At 48.5% G+C, this 21616-nt stretch overlaps 1 protein-coding gene across 1 annotated transcript in view; it reads left to right on the top strand.

Annotated features, from left to right (window-relative positions):
- The first annotated feature begins 240 nt into the window (after positions 1–240).
- EIF3H (eukaryotic translation initiation factor 3 subunit H) overlaps positions 241–21616 on the top strand; it is a 128475-nt gene continuing 107099 nt past the window's right edge. The window contains exon 1 of the mRNA XM_083186720.1: positions 241–396. Within this exon, the coding sequence (XP_083042846.1) occupies positions 295–396 (102 nt within the window). The 5' untranslated portion in view covers positions 241–294. The remainder of the gene's footprint in view (positions 397–21616) is intronic.

The following is a 21616-nucleotide window of genomic DNA, read 5'->3' as shown; positions in this document are numbered from 1 at the left end:
AGGATCTGACCACTAGGGGCATAAAAGTCCTTACGGTGAAGGGGAATAAGCCTGCTCTCTAGTGATTTAGCTATTTACCCTTCACCATAAGGATCACCTCCTTTCCACGAAGGGCATATAGTCACAACCATACCGTAACGCTGAGATGACGTTCTACCTTTTTTTTTTTTCTGCACATTCCCAAGATGGCGCCCACAGCCACGGAAGTGGTGAAGCCGCACAGGAGCCGGCTACTTCCTGCTTCCGGCGCACGTGTTCCTGCTCTCATCCTCTCTTTCTCCTGCATCTGGAAACATGGCGGCTCGCAAGGAAACCGCTACCGTGGTGGCGGCGACGACGGTGGCCGCGGCGGCCAGCCCGGAGACGGCCGTGAAACAAGTGCAGATAGACGGCATGGTGAGTAGGGCTGAGCCCAGTGACACTTAGCGGCCTGGGTTCCGTCACCAAGGGGCCTAGGCTCCATCTCCCGGCGCCTGCTGCTGCTCAGCCGAGGCCGACAGGGTGGTGGTGGGGCATGTCTGCTGGACTGGGCGGCCATACATATTGTTATTAATTTATGAAGGCGCCACAAGGGATCCACAACGCCCGATTACTTACACTAGCAGATGTGGGGCTTGCTGGGAATGCTGATATTTGTAGTACTTCAGCAGCTGGAGTGCCTCAGGGTACCTGTTCTGGGATAGCACCTTTCTGCGTCCCTCCTCACTATTACAGATAATGTCATGGATACCTCTGATTGAAGGTGGACATTGGCTGTGGGGTTCCGATGGTGCACACTGTCTGTACACTACAGCCAGGGTGCCATTGATTCTTCACCCGTTATTGGCTTTCTCCTAAACCTTGGGCATCTTTACTCCGGCATTGACAAAGATTAATCTTTACATGCGATAGATCGATCCTAGAGATGGGGGACATTGCATTGTGTAAAGCTGAGTACACATTGAAGCGATTCCTGAGACCGCCGAAATAGTTAACTATCGGTGGTGCCATGGGATAATGATATATTGCATACGCACTATATACACATTGTGACAGATCAGTCACTCGCCCCCTTCGTACATGCATGCTCTGACCATACTGTCAGATTAATTTGCATGTACTGACAACAGGGGGATCATTAAAGATGTGCAGGAGTTTGCATTATTAACGATATTGAGCATACACCTTTCATGATGTATTGTGCCAATCGTTAACGATCTATCGCCCAGTGTGTACCCAGAATTAGCACCGGATCTCCCGTCTAAAGTGACATGACATTCATTTGTTTTGCCAATCAGGTGTGAGTAACTGAGTGACCATTAATTTTTATGTAGGTTGTGCCCAAATTTTCTGGCATTCAAAATGTAAAGCAGGTAAACTATCTAGCTATACCCGAGTAATGATGTCAAACAATTGTAAACTGTGACGCCAACTTCTGACGCAGCAGCTTGAATTAAAATGCTGAGATGTTTCCATATTTTGATGGGCAGATTCAATTAACCGTAGGACTTACCGCTGGTGTTTATCTCCTGGGCCTGGAACTTTGCTGTTACCGCCAGCATCTAGTTGAAGATACACTAGTTAATGCATCTCTGTTCCCACACTTGTAGGGTGCGAGCAGAGATCCTTGTCAAGTGCACCCTCGTGGCTAGTCACGGGCTCACTGTTGGAGTAATGTAATAGCTGGGGGGCCTTAACCCAGGAGCTTAAACTGTCGTGAGTCCTGAATATTATACCAATCACTCATTTTAATGCAGATGGCAAATGCCAACTGCAACTTTGGTAGCGCCACCTGGATCCCTGGGTATCTTGCAGTTGCATTGGAGCATGTTCCAGTGTCTCAAACTACTACTTTATTTATTTGTCTGTATTTTCAAGCAGAATTTTTTTTTTTTGACTTGTGCAGTGTTGGTTGTGACATCAGATTGCAGGGGTGCAGTGATGTCACTAAATACCCAGGATGCATTGGTTCCTAGTGCTCTTGGGCCAATCATTATTTTAGCACAGGGTATGGCTGCCCCCGCTGTATGCAGGCTGAAGTCAAGACTTAGTTACATCTATGGCTGGCAGAAGCTGCCCACGTGTGTGCCCACCACATGATTTGTTGTAGTTGGGGTTCCAGTACGATCAGCCTGGTCAGTACTGACCAGTATATGTTTTGTTTTTCCGAGGGAAATTTGAGCAATGCTTTTATTTTGCTTGGATCTGACTGCTGGCTGTCTAATCATACCAGGATGGCAGAATTTTCTTAAAGTTACTCTTGATTATTTTCAGTTTGGTTGGTACAGCGGTCTTCTGTATCATCCACTTGGGACGACACGGCTTCAGTTGTAATGTTTATGTTGCCTTCTGTTTGAAACAGACATAAGGTGTTCTCTGGATTTAAGCTTTAAGGCCAGATACCCATTAGGGGAGTGATTGTTTGCACTACGTCAGTGCGTTCTTGTGTTAAATGCGAGCGGCGAAAGCACTGCACCAAAAGGGTGACCAGTATTTCAGGTCTCAAGCCCAATAGTAATGTAAAGTGTTTTAGGAGATTGTCAATGTGGCCAGCCTTCGTACATTTGTATTGTTACCTTTCCCTGCCCGTTTCCTCTGTGACATCAGACACCCTGCTAGATGCCCCTCCCACTGCAGTTGTGTTCTGATGCCGATTGGGCACATTCCTGCATGTGGCATTTGGGTGCAACTAATGCGATAAGTAACATAAGTTGCCCCTGATCGTCAAAACAGTTAATTGGCTCAGTCGGACGCCCATCATTTCTTGCACCCAAGAAAACGTTGAATTGCCATAGTCAGAGTGCTGTAGCTGTATGTATGATACACATGAAATAGTAATGTTCATTCTAGCACCCGCTATCTTTGAAAACCCATGCAGTTCCTGTTCCGTGCCTGGGGTGTCGCTGTCTGCTGTGGTGTTTCTAGCACAGGTCTGGTTTGCATATCAGTGCTGATATACAAGACCACACTGTGCTAGAAGCACTACAGCAGACAGCGACACCCCAGTCAAGGAAGAGGAACTGCATGGGTTTTCAAAGATAGCGGGTGCTAGAATGAACACTAAACAGGCACATATGTCCTGCCATCTATATGTTATCATCCTTGCCGGCTGTTAGTGGGCAGTACAGCTCTTATCTGTGTGTAAGGGACGGGCTCTCTGCATATCGCACCGAACAATATTTTACAGTGTTTGGCCACTAGCGATTTTATTGTTACTCCTGTACACATTAAAACAGTGGTAGCCAACTCCAGTCCTCAGGAGCTACCAACAGTTCACGTTTTCTAGATCACCTCACAGGCACACAGGTGCACTCATTACTGACTGACACATTATAAATGATCCACAGGTGGAGCTAATTACATTACTTATGATTCTGTGAGGAGACCTGGAAAACGTAACTGTTGGTAGCTCTCTAGGACTGGAGTTGGCTACCCCTGCATTAGAACAACCTTCATGACAATGGGCCTGAATTCATTGTGGCCTGCAAGGAGATTAAACGGTGGGGATCGCTGAAAACAAGCGATCCTCTCCGCTTAACCCCCCGAGCCGGTCACTCGCCCGATTCAACGCGCTGTAGAAATCCTCACTTTCAGGGGATGGCGAGGATTCCCCCGAGGCTTGTGGCTAATGCAGGGAGGTAGCTGGATTTAGTAGCGAGCCTCGCTGTTTTAGCAGCCGCATTCACCGTTTCCCCCTGAAACGGCCTGTGCAGGGGGTCAGTTGAATACTGACCTTGCAGGCAGCACTGCTCGCTGTCACAGCTCACAAAAAGCATTCAATACACCCCAAACTGTTCTAGGGAGTGGCGTGAAGGTGATGTCAAATCGTCCCGACTTATGATTAGTCATTCAGTTTGCTGTATGATGTCGCTAGAAATATAGCTCGGTTTCCTGAGCAACCCAGCAAATCTGCCAACATCGCATGCACTTGTGGGGGAGCGGATATTGAACATACTCTGATTGCAGTTCGCTCTGAATTGGGGACGCCAATAACCTGACTCTTGATTGCCTGTTCCCAGCAGTCCGGTCAGCAGGTTATTCTTTATGTACTAGGATTATGATCACAAAAGAACAATTCTCTCCGTACAACCAGTAAAAACCGTCCCACATTATTCACCTCCCGTCCCCTCCATTGCCCGGCGTTTTATCGCTCACGGAGCGATCTCCAGGAAAACCTCTGCCCGCTGTCGCTCGGGGGGATTGCGCTCGCCCCGGCAATAACCGTTCAGCTCCACTAAATATTAGCTTACCTTTTTATTAGGGTCGTAAAGGCTGGAGTACTTTGTATGCTGGATTTTATATTGGTACAGTTTATTATTGTATGAGAACATTTGTTGGGGATGCAGTTACTGTGTGTTTTCGGAGTCTTTAAAATTAGATACAGTTTTTTTTTTTTTTTAAAGCAGTATTGTGGCTGACCGCAGTCTGCTTGGTAATGGGCGCAGATGTGATCCACATTGGATGTGGTAGAACGTATATTGGTCAGGTGTTACTTTTATTACATTGTCTTCCGTGAGTTATTCCATGGTGCTTTGTTTTCTATTTTTTCTTCCAATCTTCATAAAATACCTCCCCCCTCCCTCTTGTTCTTTGCTGCCACTCATCCTCTGGTATTACCAGCAGGTGAGTGATAAGGTGAATGTCTTTCCATATCGTCCTGCTATGGAAAGTTGTCCGCCCCTGGGAAAATCGCTTAGACAGGCGGAAATTGCTCAGTGTGTGTGCCCTGACAGTTTTCGCAGTCCAGGGATATTCCCCATCATCGCTCACCATACACGATGGGCAAAAACGCTCAGTGTGTATGCACCTTTACTGCTTGATTGCGAGACGTAGGCTGTTCCATTGTTTTCACAAGTGCCCATGTAACACAGTCTCGCTGCGCTTGCGCCCAGTTGCCCTTGCAATGTCACTGTCTGTGAAGATGTGATGCAAAGTGACGGGCTGCGACAATTTGGGCTGCGGTGACGCAAAGAAGCCGGCTTGTTGCAACTGTTTCCAGTGTTCATCTGCAACTGCGAGAAAACATGGTGTCATGGAGGACTTGAGAGTTGCACGGCCTCTCTATTCCAGTGCCCATTCCACTAGATCTGGGGTAGCCAACTCCAGTCCTCCAGAGCTACCAACAGTTAATGTTTTCCAGATCTCCTCACAGAATCACAAGTGAGCTAATTAGCTCCACCTGTGGATCTTTTAAAATGTGTCAGTGAGTAACGAGTGCACCTGTGCAGCAGCTAGGTTGTCTGGAAAACGTGACCTGTTGGTAGCTCTCGAGGACTGGAGATGGCTACCACTGCACTAGACAATTGTTTATCTTTATGGGCGATGATTGAAGCATCTGTGACCATTGCTGCATTATGCGGTACCGAGATCTACGAGTCTGCTGCTAAGTGGCGCAATACGTTGCCAGGCGGTTTCAGCATTCGCATATTTTTGCATGTCCACGGAGCACAGTTCTGTAGCTGCGAATGTGTTAGCATACATCTCTGAATGAGGCTCTTAGACGCCAGGAACGACACAAGCATTAGGTTGACAATGGGAAGGTCTAGAGTCTAAAGCTGGGGTAGCCAACCCTAGTCCTCGAGAGCTACCAACAGGGCATGTTTTGCAGGTCTCCTCACAGGATCACAAGTGAGCTAATTAGCTCCACCTGTGGATCTTTTAAAATGTGTCAGTGATTAATGATTGCAGCTGTGCAGCAGCTAGGTTGTCTGGAAAATGTGCACTGTTGGTAGCTCTCGAGGGCTAGGGTTGGCTACCACTGGTCTAAAGGTAGACGTGCGGTTTTCACATTTTTTAGTGCCGACTGCTGGTACATCATGCCCTACCATTCACACTAAGGCATGGTGAGAGAATAAAATAATGTGTAGAGCGCAACGAGGCACCATGACCGGAGCATGGCAAGCACTGCGGTACACTTGGACAGTGTCCATGTCGACACTGACGACATTTGGCCCAAGAATGCGAAACTCATGTTGACCTTTTGACTGACCTTCCCAATGTCAACCTGATGCTTGTGTCGACTTTACCCATGTCGACCTCTTTCAGGTGTTGACCTAAGGCCGGTCGATATTCAGTGCCTATGACCCGTGCCCATTTGCAGGATGTGGTGTAGGTACCTGCTCAGCGCTAAAGACCATTTTTATTCAGAAGGGAATTTGTGTCCGGTGCCTAACATTGCCCGGCTAACGTTCCCGCCATGTGCCGGAGCAGCAAGTTGTCGCCCAAAGTTATCTAGTATCTGAGAAAGCTTCAGGTCCCTAGGCAAAAGCTGGATTCCAACTGGCTAGTATTCTCCATTACAACCAGGCCCGTCCTTCCCTGGCTCCTGAGCCCACGGTAACCTTGTCAGTACACATTTGCCACTAAGAAGCCTCTTGGCTATGCAGGCTGTGTATCACGAGGATAAATGTGTCATTGTCTTCGCGCCTCTGTAATGAGACAGATACTGCATCTTATTGTCTTCCCGCTGGCCAGTTCTGCATGCTCGCTTGCTAAATAGCTGGATGCGTTCAGCCGGCTTCTGATCTCTCTCGGTGTTACTTACAGCTTTGGGAACACGGGAAGGCTGTCTCCGCAAGATGAAGAACACTCTCTTTAAGTTAAAGACAGATTCTCCCTCCTCAGCGCCTGAGCGATGGGACGCGGCGGCAGAAGCCTCGTCTCTGCGAGGGAGAAAATGAATTGCGCCTTTTGTCCTCTGACAACTCTTGGGAGCAGGACGAGGACAAAGTGTCCAGCAGATAAATGCGCGCACTCCGTCGGTGTGCCGGCGATCTCCGGAGAGGAAAGGATTGTCTGGGAGGTCGGGGCAAGTCATAGCTCAGCCAACCCCTTCACTAATAAGCGTCCAGAGGTCTCGCAGAAGGGAATTGGCGTCGCGGATGGATGAGATCGGGGCTCGCCTATCTGCTAAAGGAACCGGATTTTCTTTTTTTTTTACCAGAGATTCTTTTTTTGTCAAAACATTTGTTTTGTTGGGTTTTGGCCTATGTGCCTTGTGTTATTTGTTATAGCATTTTAGTTGATTTTCTTTCTATCCTCGAGGGTTATATTTCTGTAAGGCCGAGCTGTTCGCTCATGACGCAAGGCAAGATCTTGACATGTCACGTAGTGGGGATGGGGAGAATTGTAGCAGGTTAGGCAAATAACATACGCAGAGCACTGAATATTAATGAGCGTTGGTGTTTGTCCTATTACAAGCATGTCACGTGGTGTCTCAGACGCCGGCAACGTATGACACTCCAGCTGTTGTGCAGCTGTACATCCTGGTGTGCCGTAAAGGGAAATCTGTATTATGGCATGCTGGGATGTGTAGTTCTACATGAGCCGAGACACATTGCCTGACCCTGAACGAACGGGTGGCATGTAGTCTTCCCACTAGAATTCGGGCACTGAATTTAATGTTGCCTCTAAGCTTCTTTTGCAGGGTGCCACACCCTGCCCAATATTAAAACATCAGAATGCACCCTGCCCTTTTTGTGTGTGGCACTGTGTGCCCTTATGCTCCCCCCCCCCCCCCGCCACACCTCTGAGAAGTTTCGGTGCATGCCTCCATCTGTGATGGCCATTATGGTGTGGTATAATGTGTAAGAGGCATTACAGTGTGTGCCATAATAATTACGACTGAATATGTAATGGGCATAGCAGAGTAGGACGATGTTTAATGGGTGTAATCCTAGCGCAGTGTTCAGTTTTTTTTTATATATGTTTTTGTTTCTAATGTCAATTTCTAATTTAAAATGTGCCATCCCGATTGAAAAAAGTGCCATGTCCTAAAAAAATCCTAGAGTGAACACTAGAAATAGAGGCTCGGTAGAAAGGGCAGTGTGACCAGCAGTGGTGATTGCGTGACCCTACTGGCGGCACTCTTGGGACGTAAGCACTTACGTAGGTTCTGGGCTTCCACCGTGCCAGCAGTGATTGCTACACCGCCGCTTTGTCCACCCTTGGGACGCCGCAGCCTGTGAGTCTGGTATACAGGACTACATGGTAATTGGCTCCATGTTAGTAAATCTACTATTAAAAAATCTACAAACTACTATTGTAATATGAGATCCTTGTAACCCCTCGCTGGACGGCAAGAGCGACAGCCACATCCGCTGCCAAGCAAGAATTGACGCGGTGGTGTCGTGCGCGGCATTAGATTTCTGTTAGAAGAAGTGGATGACACGGCAAGAACATGATGTATGCTTTATTTCATGGCCGGCAGGTTGTAAAATTGGGTCACCCGCAGGATCCGCACAGCGGCGTTACATGGAGCGGAACGCCTTGTTTTACACTTTCCTCTGTTTCCTTTACGGTGACCTTTCTATTGGCTGCCTCCTAGTAAAAACCGCTCTGCTGAAGCCAAGTGGTAATTACACTGCCCCGCACCTTTCTCTTTATACGTTCCCTGAGAGTCTTCCCTGTGTATTGCTATGTAATCATGTGCCAGCCCTGCTAATTGGGTGCAAGAGATGGGAAACGCCAGAGTTCTGCTAAGGAAATGTCATAGTTTATACCCAGCGTGATGTGCAACAGGGATGAGAATAAGCATTTTACAATCTGTTCTGTCGGGATAGGACTGACCCCCGACAGAATCCCGACAGGAAGTTCCGTATGTGTCCTAATCCTCCACCCCTACCCCCATTATTCTGTGCCCTCTTAAGGTGCGTACACACGGGGCAATATGATCGCTGGCAATATATTGCTAGCAATATATTGCTCAGCAATCATATTGTCCCGTTTTCATCTGCGACCAGAGATGGTCGCAGATGAAAATTTAAACACTGCTGGGTGAAGAGGCAGGGAATGTCGCTGGTCGGAGGAGCATGTTCCTCCGACCAGCGACCATTCAGGGGCTGAAAACGGGAGCGCGCACCTGGCGATTTATCGCTGGTGCACACTCCAATCACTGGCAATATGGTTGCTCAGCGATTTCAGCCCCTATCGCCCCTGTGTGTACACAGCATTAGATGTATATTTGTCTATCCTACCTTTCTGTTCCAGTCACGGGGGTCCTGCCAGAGGTGCTTTTTTTTTCTCTTTGCGCAAAGTATTTTTTGATCACCTTTCTCTATATAGGCATGTATCTTTGTATATAGTTATGGGACTGGATCTAGTTGCAGCAGGCCGTGAGCATAAATGCCGGTGTTGGTTGAGCCCAAACAGTGGAATAATTAAATTGTTGCCGCCGAGAGACACTTAGTGACTGGCGTCTGGAAAACAATTGCATTTCCCGCCACACTATGCAAAGCTTGGGCTGATGTATCCGTTTCACAGTGTATGCAGCACCATCGGTCCACCGGCGTACACAAGCTCGTCAGGAGTGCCAAGCGAGATTTGTCTCTGTCTCTGTACCATCTGGACCATGTGACTGTCTGTGTTTAGCACAGTGATGTGAAGTGTACACTGTGACCAGGCAACTTCCCGGTGATATCGTGGCTGCAGAGCTTTCATTCTCCCGGCTGTAGAAGCCCATTGTTCCGCTTGAGTGGAAGACTTATTCAGGAGGATCCCATTCCATCTGCAGGGCGGGAGATTGTCTATTGATGCTTTGGGCTGTATTCAATTGTCATATCACACCCGATCTCCTGTTTAAATGTACAGGAGATTGTGGGTGATATACAATTAATGTGTTTGCGCTGAAATTGGTGACACTTCAGTTCACCACCCCCAGAGGGTGCCAGCTGATAAACCAGCGCGGTCAGCCGGCCGCTCCCGAATGGAGTCACAATTGAATAGCTCTATGGGGTGCCCTCTGGTGGCTACCGGACGCACAAACATTTGAATAAGAGCATATTATTAACTCTAGGAACTTCTCAAGTTCTGAGCTGTCAGATTGTAGAAATGAGGCAGCGGAGGTTGGCATCTCTCTCTGGCAGAAGTATGTAACACGACTTGGCTTTCTGTTTTTTTTATATTTCTCCTAATGGCACCGGCCTCTGTTTGCCGATTCGGCAGGCGGCAAATGCACTGCAGGAGTTGAGGCATCTGTGGCGTATTTATTTAGGAGGAGGGCAGAAAAGAAATGGCCTTACACGAGTCCTGGTTAAAGTTCTGACCCATTGAGTTGCCTCTTTCTGTGGAGATAGCAGCCCATGTACAGAATTTGTGCAAGTCTGCCAGAGTGTCAGTCATTGTGTCTGCTCTGTTATGCATAGAGTGTGAGGGAAACGTTGTGATGTCGTTATTGCACAGTATTCGTGCAGCCAGGCATCATGGCGGAATACTGTGCTGAATTCCCCCCTTACAGTGCATAACCGTGCACGGTTCTGTCTATCCCCGGGCTAAGGCTGTGTATTTTATGTGCATGTGGAAGAAGTTGCAGCAGCAGGTTATTACACTACAGGTGTATTATATGCTGCCTTAGTAGACTATTAATTATAGTGCAATGATGGGCAAATAGAAGCGTAAAACCTTGTACTGTATAAGCACCACTACTGCTCTCGTTGCAACTATCGCCCTCGGGACTCTTTAAGCTGAAAGTGAAACCTACTGTATATTGTATCCGGAGGTCAGCAGCGTTCTGTGTACTATATTGCAGGTGTTCAATTGGTTAGGCCTGGCCTCCGCAGCTGTTGTAAAACCTAATCCCAGCATTCCCTGACACCGCTTTGCTATTCGGGAAATGCAAAAACTGTGGCAGGGCATGCTGGGATTTGTAGTTTAGCAGCAGCACCACCGATGTGGCCAATTTTAATGTCCGTGTCGCTGTTTGGAGAGCAGGGGGGGTTGCTCTGGAACTTTTTCTGGTACTTTTGTATTGTCACGGCGCCCATCGCATACCAAAAGGCATGCGATATCGCGCAATGGGATGTGATAAAAATGGGTGCTTACAATGTTAAATGCACCCCCACGCCACCCCCCACTATAAACGTGAACCCGAAGCGTGGCGAGCAGCGGCGGTACGCGTCCTATGACCTTTTCATACCCCCACTATCCACGTCGGTGTGGATACCTGTGAAGCCCGCAAGGGGACGCGGATACCTGTGAAGGTATTCGCGGGGCTCAGTGGCTCGCTGTGCTCCCCTAAGTGTAAATTTTGTGGCCGTTGCCCATAGCAACCAATCGGATTCTATCTATTATCCTCTAGTAGGTGCTAAATAGAAGTAGAATCTGGTTGCTATGGGCAAAGTCATCTTCAATAGAACTCCCATCTTTGTAAATGCAGAATGGATTCTATTACATGGAAAGCAGAAGTTCTGTATAGAACAATAGTGTAAATAGCCCTTAAGGTCCCCCATACACTAAGGTGAGGTATCGCATGCGATCGCATTCACCGCCCCGGCTCCAATAAATCCTTGCCGCAGCAGTGTCAATACAACACAATGGACCGCTCATCAGATGGGAAGTACAGATGGAGCGGCTCTCAGACAGCGAGATTCCCTGCGCTGGCGGAGAGGTGCTCAACACGGCGGCTTTCCCTGTCTGTCTCCACATCAGGGAGATGAGCCGGGTTAGGCAGGGGTACGGGAGGAGGCAGCCTAGGGCTAAGATGGAACGGGGCGCGCGCACCTCCCGTTCCGTCTGATGGCGGGTCCTGGTGATTGCCGATAGAATCGCCAGGACCCCCAACAATGACAGGGGCTCCATCTGTAATACAATTTGACACATTTCATACGATTAATCTAGTGTTCATTCTAGCACTCGCCATATTTAAAAACCCATGCAGTTCCTCTTCCTTGCCTGGGGTGTCGCTGTCTGCTGTAGTGCTTCTAGCAGTGTGGTCTGTATATCAGCACTGATATGCAAACCAGACCTGTGCTAGAAACACCACAGCAGACAGCGACACCCCAGGCAGGGAAGAGGAACTGCATGGGTTTTCAGAGATAGTGGGTAATCTGTAATACAATTTGACACATTTCATACGATTAATCTAGTGTTCATTCTAGCACTCGCCATATTTAAAAACCCATGCAGTTCCTCTTCCTTGCCTGGGGTGTCACTGTCTGCTGTAGTGCTTCTAGCAGTGTGGTCTGTATATCAGCACTGATATGCAAACCAGACCTGTGCTAGAAACACCACAGCAAGACAGCGACACCCCAGGCAGGGAAGAGGAACTGCATGGGTTTTCAGAGATAGCGGGTTCTAGAATGAACACTGTAATCAGCCTGATGAATAAAATTAATGTAGAAAATCCCCAAATCGCACTAGAAGATGGGCCCATTTAGGTCTGCCGATCGCAGATCCACTCTTTGTGCTTGGTTTGAACAGATATTACTACTTTTTTATGCTTGTACGCCTAAGTTATATGTTGGTTTATCCAGCGACCGTGTCCTTTCCCAGCAATATATAATTCCATACACCAAGGGCGTGCTAGAGGCCCACTCGCCTGCTTGTTACTCTCCAGCGTGGCGAGGACGGCGGTGCCCCTCAGTAAGAGTTATAGGCTGTGGCGCGGCAGACGACACTCCCAGCATGCCTTGCCGCGAGGATTCAGAACTGATTATTTTCTCGTTTCCTGCCCCTGCCGCACAGCAGATTGCACTACTCATTCACGGCTAAAATATTACCGGATAAAGCGGAGTTACAGCGTCGTAAAAGAGCTGACTGTGTAGTGCTATCTCTGCCGTTCCAACAGGCCCATAAAAAAATCTGATTTAATCAGCAGAAACGCGGCTGCTTTGTTAAAAGGGCCGTAAAGTTAACAAATACAACAGTCGGGTCCGCGTTTTACCGAGGAGAAAGGGAAAGGGCACCAAGGCCGGGATGTATATTCTTGATGTGCTCTTTGTGGCGTGCGCTGTAACCCTGGGAGACGAGAGATGGAGTCGATCTCTGCTTGTCGTATATAACCGACCGGCCTACCTGTTGCTGTCCCTATGCAGCATCGCAGCCAGCTGCCTATAAGCGGCTTCTTGTTATTGTCCCCAGTTTATCTGTGTGCTGGGAAAATGCTTCAGTGTATTATCACACGCCTTCTATTTCTGTTACCATTTACCTTCTATCCTCGGAGGCGTCAGCGCCCAGTAGGGCGATAAGGCGGGATTCACGTCGGTATAATTTCATCGCTCGAAATTACAGGTTCTCAAAGTCGGTCCTCAGGACCCCACACAGTGCATGTTTTGCAGGTCTCCTCACAGAATCACGAGTGAAATAATTAACGCCACCTGTGGATTTTTAAAAATGTGTTAGTGAGTACTGAATGCACCTGCTCTAAATCAGTAGTTCTCAAACTCTTTCCTCGGGACCCCACACAGTGCACATTTTCCAGGTCACCCGACAGCTGCACTCATTACTCGCTTACCCATGTTAAAAGAACTGCAGTTGGAGCTAATAATTTCACTTGATTCTGTCAGGAGACCTGCAAAACATGCACTGTGTGGGGTCCTGAGGACCGACTTTGACAACCTGTGCTCGAAATGAAAGTTGTGATTGTGACGGGACTACTTTAAATGAAGGGGTGTATTGAACGATAATCCGTCTTCAGATAACATTTAGCGTCGCTGTCTTTATTTATCTCCTGTAATGGCGCTGGCTGACCTTCACAACGCAGGACTTGAAGGATAATCATTCTACAGCCAAACCATTTATAATCTCCTGGGCGCTTTTATACCTGTCCCAGTCAGTCGCATCTCAGAGCCTGGAGGGAGTTCTAGAAGCTCGGGAGGGGGAAGAGTGGCCTTTCTCCTCCGCAGAAATGTCTCCCACATGTTGGGTTATCTAATCTGGCTGAGCTCACCCCACACTCTCTACCAAAGCAGTCGCCACCCGCTTTGAGTGACCCGGGGGGAGTTAGCCGCCGTACATGAAGTTCTGCTGCAACGGTGTGAGACCCCATGTATACCAAAAGTAGGTCCGAATGATGGGTCAACACCATTTAGTTGGCGTTGACCAGGTCAACGAAGGATTGATACATTGAAATGTCAACCTCCGTTTTTGGGGGATTTTTCTTTTTTTGAAGTTTTCACACCCCACCATTAAGGTAAACTTATCAGGGGCAGGAACCTGGAGGTAGCTCTTACCCCTCTTACGATAGAGGACAAGGAGCCCGCAAGGGGCAGTTGCTGAGGGTAATTTGTAGGATCCATTCCGGCCTCAGCCTTTATTTATACAACTACTTCAGTCCGTACAGCTTTATATTATGTGGGGCGATTTCCGTGTGTGGTTTTTTTTTTTTTTTTGGTGTACGCTGGAGCATCTTGCATAGCTATTCAATTGCGAGACCAGTTGGGTGCAAATGCCGCTTCTGCTCACACTCTTGAGATGCAGAACTCAGCCAGCTTCCAAAGCTTAGGATGAGTTTAGACACATTACGCAGCTAAAACCAGTGCGAACGACTCCCAAAAACACCTGAATTGCTCTGTCAATCGTACATTAATTGGCTGAAATAAACTATTGAATTGCCCCTTTGGAAATTGATATAATTTAGAAAACTATATATATTGAGAATAGCAAGGTATAAATGAAGTACGGACGGTTTACCTTGACTTTGTTACTGGGTGAAGTAAGACTATCTTTATTCTGTCTGCATTAACGCAAATGCAATGGGGATCTGATTGTAGTAAGCAGCGGTGTTGTGTTCCCGCCTGCAGCACTACGTCTCATTATGCGCCATGTTCCTCTCAGTTTGCAGGCTGACCACACTGACCCCAGCCACTACCTCAGGCCTGTAGCAGGCAGTGCAGTCCCAGGTGGTTGGTGGGTAGTTGGCCTTTAGTTCAGATCTATGGGAATAATTCCGGTACTCTGGCTGGGCTGCAGTTCCCGCTCGGGTCTCTTGTGGAACAATTACTTTGCGAGGAATTAATGGCCGTAGGTGATTTGTGTTTTGAATATGAAAGACTGTTTTCCTACGTGACCCTTTAAAAGCAGCTTACAGATTGCAGCAAGCCACACTATACTCTTGGAATGAGCATTACTTCCCACTCCATGTAGCCGCAGGTGTCCAGGCTAGTGGGGGTACACAGTCATTAAATTGCAGTGCTTCTGCACCCAGACTGCTAATGACTGACCACTATGTGTGGGTTACTGGGGATAGTTTCTGATACAGAATCAGACCTCCGTTATACCTGCATGCTAATGTGCTTTTACCAAACCAGCGGTAGGCAAAGTCTGGCACTACATATCCCAGCATGCCCTGCCAGAGTTTTACCATGATGTAATAGGTGAACTGTGGCAGGGCATGCTGGGATGTGTAGTTCCACAGCATCGATATTTGCTGCATATACACAGAGAATTATAATTTGTGGATATAATTACTGTCAAGCCAGGGCAGCATTCAAGATATCGTTTTCAAACCCAGCCTGTAATATGGCAGTTAGGAGCTGAGTGGCTGGTACATTGCCACCGTCCACTTTATCTCTCTCCAAGCCTTGGTACATAGACGCTTCTGTCTTCAGCTCTTTGGAATCACCTGGAACCGCAGTACTTATCATGGTGCCCTCCCATCCTCCCAAGTGGGAAACCATCCTTACAGTACAATATATGCAAACGTGGGAACCCTAAAATAAATTTTAGATCATTCCTATCTTTCTGTAATTTAAGGTGCTCTCGGAATTGCTGGAAACTTCTATCCTGATCGGAGGAGGATCCGATACTGCTCACGGGGATGTATCCTGATTGGGTAGCCTACATATTCTTCGCTCAGTTATGCCGGATCCATCCTCTGCTGTTTTAGATGAGAACCTCGTTTGGCAACTGCTGTCTCCACCAATTGTGGGTGTCTGGTACGTTGCCGGATTAAGATCGGCCATGGGTTCTCGAGGGGCTTCCACTAAAGCAGTGTGTGACGCTGAGGACGAATGCGCATTGTGTGTGGCAAAATGTGCACACACTGGACGATTTGACCGTTTTGCCGTTCCAATCCGTCTGAGTCGGTCACATATTGTTTAGTGTGTACCCAGCGTAAGTCTAGTACTGCAGCTGTGTCTCATTGTGTAACTCGCTCAGGATATAGTTGACCGTTGACAAGTCTATTAAGGGATAATACAGCTTGGTCGCTGCTCAGTGAAATTAGACTAACAGCTAATATTGAGGGAGAGAACCTGTAGTGACTGCTCAAGGCTGTTAATCCGTACGAAGCCTGCCGCCTGTGTGGTCACTGACGGGCGGCTGCCAGCAAAACCCACCACTCAAGGGATTAAGGATAGTACAAAGGGGCATACATAATATTTGGCAGGTGGTCTTTTGGGGCCTACAAAGGGCTGGTTTGAGGGCATTTTCTATACTATCTCACTAGATCTTCCAGAAAATGCATATACATCGCTCCATGCGTAGGGGCCGTAGAGATAGCATGGCGGCACCATAGGGAGTTAGATGCTCCCCTGCACTTCTGACATGCAGACAGCGGAGTGCAACTTCTATTCCATGTGTCAGACCCCAGCGACGCAGTGACTGGCAGCCTGATTGCACCTTCTCTTCCTATCGCTATGGATGAATTTGTGTGATGAAAGGATCAAAATGAACGCAGGACGTAGATGGAGCCAAAAGTACTTTGTATTGATTACTGAAAGAATAAAAAATCTGCTCAGGACAATGGGTAAGACTCGGAGCCCATTCTTCTGCCGCTTCCCCAGAATGCCACCATTCATGATCAGTCTGCTCTGTAGAGGAAGAATTCCTTTTGATTATAACGATAGGTGTAACTGTCTCCCCATCTGACACCTGGAACGCTTCTATCCGGCTAATTGTTTCCTGCCGTGTAGAGGGCCCTACAGTAAGATATGAAGGTCCCATTTCCAGCCTTCTGGTCTTCAATCATCAGCGTGGATGTCTGCACTGGTTGGCCGGTCTCGCTGGTGTTTCGGGACCGTGATACATGCAGAATATAATTATACCGGTTCTTTGTTTTCTGAGCACGCAACAGAAGTGCCATAGTAAATATTGTTTTGTATTTACCTTCTTACCTTTGATGGTAGAACCCACCTTTAGCATTAACTTTTTGGTATTTTTGAATTTTTCTTTCAGTAATATTTGAGTGAAGTATTGCATTGTCCTTTCCTGTTGCATTGATTCCCTGGTATATGTATACATTACAAGCTGTAATTACCATGTCCGAGACCATAGATCTATATGGATTGCGCTCACACCGGTGCTTTTTCTAATGCAGAAAGGACCAAAAGTACCTGTCCAATGATTTGTGTACGTAGCAGAGTGTTCTCCATGATCATAGATCACTCCTAGCCATCATGTGGCTGTCAAGCTGTTGTGAAACTGCAACTCCCAGCATGCCCTGCAAAAGTTTCCACCTGCCCTAATAGCAAAACTATAGCAAGGCGTGCTGGCACACGTAGTTTAACTGCTGGAGAGACCCAGGTCAGCCAGGCCTGGCGTAGATGATCTCTCAGAGATATTGCAACCACGCCACAATGACAACATGTGCCGACAGGCGGTATTTCATGTCCTACCATCCACTACGACTTGGTGGCAGAATAAAATACTGTGTCCAAGTGCAGCGGTACACTTTTGACGGTGTCCATGTCGAATATGACTACCTTTTGACTGTCGAACTTCCCGTTGTCGACCTAATGCTTGTGTCGAATTTCCAACCCTGTAGACCTTAGCCGTGTTGACCTATTTCACGTGTCTAAGCCCTGTCAACACTTAGTTGTGGTGTTTCTAGCACATGTCTGCTCTGTATATCAGTGCAGAAATACAGAGCACACTGTGCTAGAAGCACCGTTGCAGAGAGCGACACCCCAGGCAGGGAGGAGGAGCTGCACAGGTTGTGAAAGATATAGGGTGCTACAATGACACTACTAAGTGTTCTTGTGAACGAGGGAAGATTTTATTCCCTGAGCCTACAGTTGTACAATGCCGCCTGCATTGTGCGTTTGTTGAACCTTGTTTAGAATGTGCGCTACATAGTTCCACAATCTTGTAAGTCATTATAAAAGCAGCTACTGAATTGCAACATTGGAAAACAGCGACATGTTTGCTCCCCGCTGCATTCTGTATGATATTATTGTTTCTCTCAATGCAAAACGAAGGAGCTTTATCCCACAGTAACAGAAAACTCCATAATAACCGTCAATTTCCCGTTGTCGGCTGCATGGAAATAACAGTAATTTCATGTTTTGCGCTGTGGCAAGGAATGGTATACATGGGATAAGATGATGTCTTGGTCTTTATTTTGTAGCAACTAAACAGCATTAGTGTTCCTTCTAGGAACTAGGGCGTGTCGGGGACGCCGCTGTATGGGGGCAGTGTAAGGCGGGCGGACCGCACCCGCCGACGCCACTATTTTGGGCGGTCTTGGGCCACCAACGTCACAAGAGGGGTGTGCCCGGCCACGAGCGTCAAGAAAAGGGGCGGGCCTGGCCGGTGGCGTCAAGAAAAGGGCGTCACTGAAGGGGGCGGGCCCGGCCGCCAGCATCACTGAAGGGGGTGGACCCGGCCACCTGGAAGGCTCTACACTGATGGGGAAGCTATCTACAGCAGCGCCAGGCTGCCCGGTCACACCAGAGGGGACAGAGGCAGACTGTTTTAACGGGGCACTGCCAGAGGGGCCAGGCACATTTTGCCCTTTAAAAATCGGGCAGGGCGCAGAGCCCCGCTGAAACAGCCTAGCGGTAACACTACAGCATACCAGGTACTCAGCATAAGCAAGTATGGTCACAGCATTGCAGCATACAGATGTTACAGCATAGTACAAACTCTTCAGTATGTTCCAGTTGTCCCTACTGTAGCCCACACCCCAGCCTATCACTTGGGCAGCTATTCTGCCCCGGAAACACTTGTATCGGGAAATCGCAGGTGCTGCTAATCGGCTCAACCCTTATCACATCGTTTTCCGTGCTGCTCTAAAACCTGGATCCGATCCTCCACATATATGCCCAATACACTGGAAGCTGTAGCGGCATAGGACTATTTTTAGGTCTTTAATTCTTTTTATTAACAAATATAACAAAAAAAAAGGAAGCAATGGCAGCCAGTAACCGGCTGCTTTCCGGGAGAGATTAATACGGCGGGTTATGGAAGCGGGGACCTCTGTACGGCTGCCTTGCTGGCTAAGTTCCCTTCTTACTGAAGTAGTGTTAAAAAAAAAATAAAGTGATGGATTGTTCTGGGAGCTTCCAGACTGTAAAAACTGTTTGCTGCTGTCCTTGAGTGTGTTTGATGGGTAATACCGAAGCCTTTTATAAGAATTACAGCTCCTGGCTTGACAGTCAGATATAAAATAGCTGCTAGCTCTGTACTGGTCTTTATTTCACCGTGTTCCTGTCTGCCTGGGTGATTAAAGTAATCGCTCTTGCACGTTTAACCCTCCTGCGCCTGGATTGCCCCCGAACATGGTGTATAGCGTTTTACAGTCGTGTTAGGTTTGTAGTGGTTAACCCCATCGCTCCTGCGCTGACCGAGTCCTTGGTTTTGGGAAGACTGGGAAACTGCCTGCGACGAGGGAAATTTCAGTGTCATTTGCTGCTGTCTGCCGTGCTAATGTTATGTAGGCTACGCGCATCCATACAGTGTTCAGTGCTTCCCAGTGTCTTGTCCCCCCCCCCCTTCCTTCCATGGATTTGCCAGTGACCTTCTGAGATACCATTCATTTCACGTGGCTAATGGAATTTCATGCTGAGATTCGAGGCTCTGTTCTGACCAGATTCCCCCCTATCATCGACTATCAAAATGCGCAACGCTCCCGTAGACCCGAATTTATATTTCTCTGACATGCAGCAGGGGCCACTGGGATCACATCGGGTATTAGAGCTGGGAATGCCGGGAGCAAGGCACAACTGAAATTAATTAGGGAAGACTAGCTCCTCCCCTCTAAGACCCATCAGCCCCCAGTGAGAAAATTGTGCCGAGGGAGCAAGGTCACAGTTTTCACTGCTCTTGCTTTTCGTACAACATTGTTGCAATTGCTCCAGGTTCCCTTCCCAGCCTCCTTGAAAGGTGTGGGTCCGGGTTCCCTGCGCCCCTGGTTTACCAGGCTTCCCGGTCAGGACCTCCTGAAGGTGCCTGCCCGGTGTTCCGTGCTCCTGCCGTCCCTAGCTAAAGGGCTCGCCAGCCACGACGTTTGAGTCTCTGAGGTGAGTGTATATCTCTTATCTACTGCTTCCCTGCTTCCCTGGCTCTGCCGCGCTGTAGCGCGGTGCACCTGTTTAAGCGCCACCATTAATACGCCGGGTGAGACACGCTGTGTCCCAGCGCTCCGGCGTGTAGCTGCAGGAGTCTGCGGGGACGCTGGCTGTGTCTGATTAGCCGGCTAAGGCAGCGCAATAGGCGGCTGCGAGGCTTCAGTGGCGGCAAGTTCTGAGGGAGAGGGGAGCAGAGTATGCACAGAGGCGGGCATGGCGCGGCCCGATTTTTAGCACACACACACACGCTGATTTTAACAACGCGGTTTTCCTTTTTAGGTTTCTGCGTCCAGCGTCTTCTGTAAGCCTTGCTGCAGCAGGCACAGAAGGGTTTTGTTTCACACACGGCTTATTCTCCTCTAGGACTCGCAGCCCCTGAGGTTTTGGTCCTACTGCTCTGTGTGTGTGTGTGTGTGTGTGTGTGTGTGTGTGTGTGTGTGTGTGTGTGTGTGGAAGGAGTTTTTTTCTGGGAAGGCTTCTGTCCTTTTCAGCTACCATGACGGGCAGGTCCAAGGCTTCCCAAAAAGCCTATACTTGCACCTCTTGTTCAGCTAAGTTTGCGCAGTATTCAGCAGAGGGTAAGGCTACTGTTTGCCAGGCCTGTTCTGATGATATGTCTACATCCGCCATAGTGGAAGCTCCCACTCCGCAGTGGGCCTCTGTCCTGGTGGGCACTATGTCCAAGTTGTCGGCAGAACTGGCGGAGTCCCGCAGAGCGGAACCTGCCTGGGTTTCTACGTTAGCTAAATCTGTGGATGCTTTAGCTGGGTCCATGAATAGGCCCCAGAGACCGACGTCCTCAGGTCAGAAGCGCCCTTTTCAAATTCTTTTGCAGGATGACTCTGAGGAGGAACCCGAACCATTTGAAGAAATGGATGCGGGGGAGTGGGAGGAGGTACAGGATGCTCTTCCAGAGGCGGAGCCGACTCCAGGAGGGATTGAAGCCCTTATTTTGGCAGTAAAGGAGGTGCTTAAGCTGCCGGAGGATCCTCTTCCTGAACCTCAGGATTTGGACCTTTTCGGCGTCTCTCGGAAGGCTTCGGTTGTGTTTCCTTTCCCTAACCAGGAACAGCTTTTGGCGGCCTGGCAACATCCGGATAAACTGTTTCAGATTCCTAGGCGGTTTCTGTCGTTGTATCCGTTTGAACAGGCGGCCCTCAGTAAATGGGAGATGCCTCCGCCGGTGGACACATCTGTGTCTAGGTTGTCTAAAAAGACTACTTTGCCTGTCCCTGGGGCTTCTTCTTTGAAGGACCCTTCGGATCGGAAGATGGAGGCGATGCTCAAGACCATTTACACTGCAGCAGGAGCCCAGCTTAGACCAGCCATTGTGTCAGCATGGGTGAATAAAGCCAACGTCAAGTGGGCAGAGAAGATTATTGAGGGTCTGGACTCGGGGTCCTCGTTGGAGGAGCTGCGCCACTTGGCGGAGCATATTAAGGAATCCGCCTCATTTTTAGGTGATGCAGCCAAGGACATTTCCTTGGTATCGGCACGGATCTCCGCAAACGCCGTTTCAGCTAGACGAGCCTTGTGGCTTCGTTCGTGGCAGGCGGATGCGGAATCTAAGAGGGCCGTGGAGGGCCTCCCTTTCACTGGAGATATCCTTTTCGGACCCGAATTGGATAGGTGGA

The sequence above is a fragment of the Crinia signifera genome, chromosome 5 (genome assembly GCF_055691185.1).
Source record: "Crinia signifera chromosome 5, ASM5569118v1, whole genome shotgun sequence".
Lineage (NCBI taxonomy): Eukaryota > Metazoa > Chordata > Amphibia > Anura > Myobatrachidae > Crinia > Crinia signifera.
The sequence above is the reverse complement of the archived record's forward strand: the minus strand, read 5'-3'. Positions and strand labels throughout refer to the sequence as shown.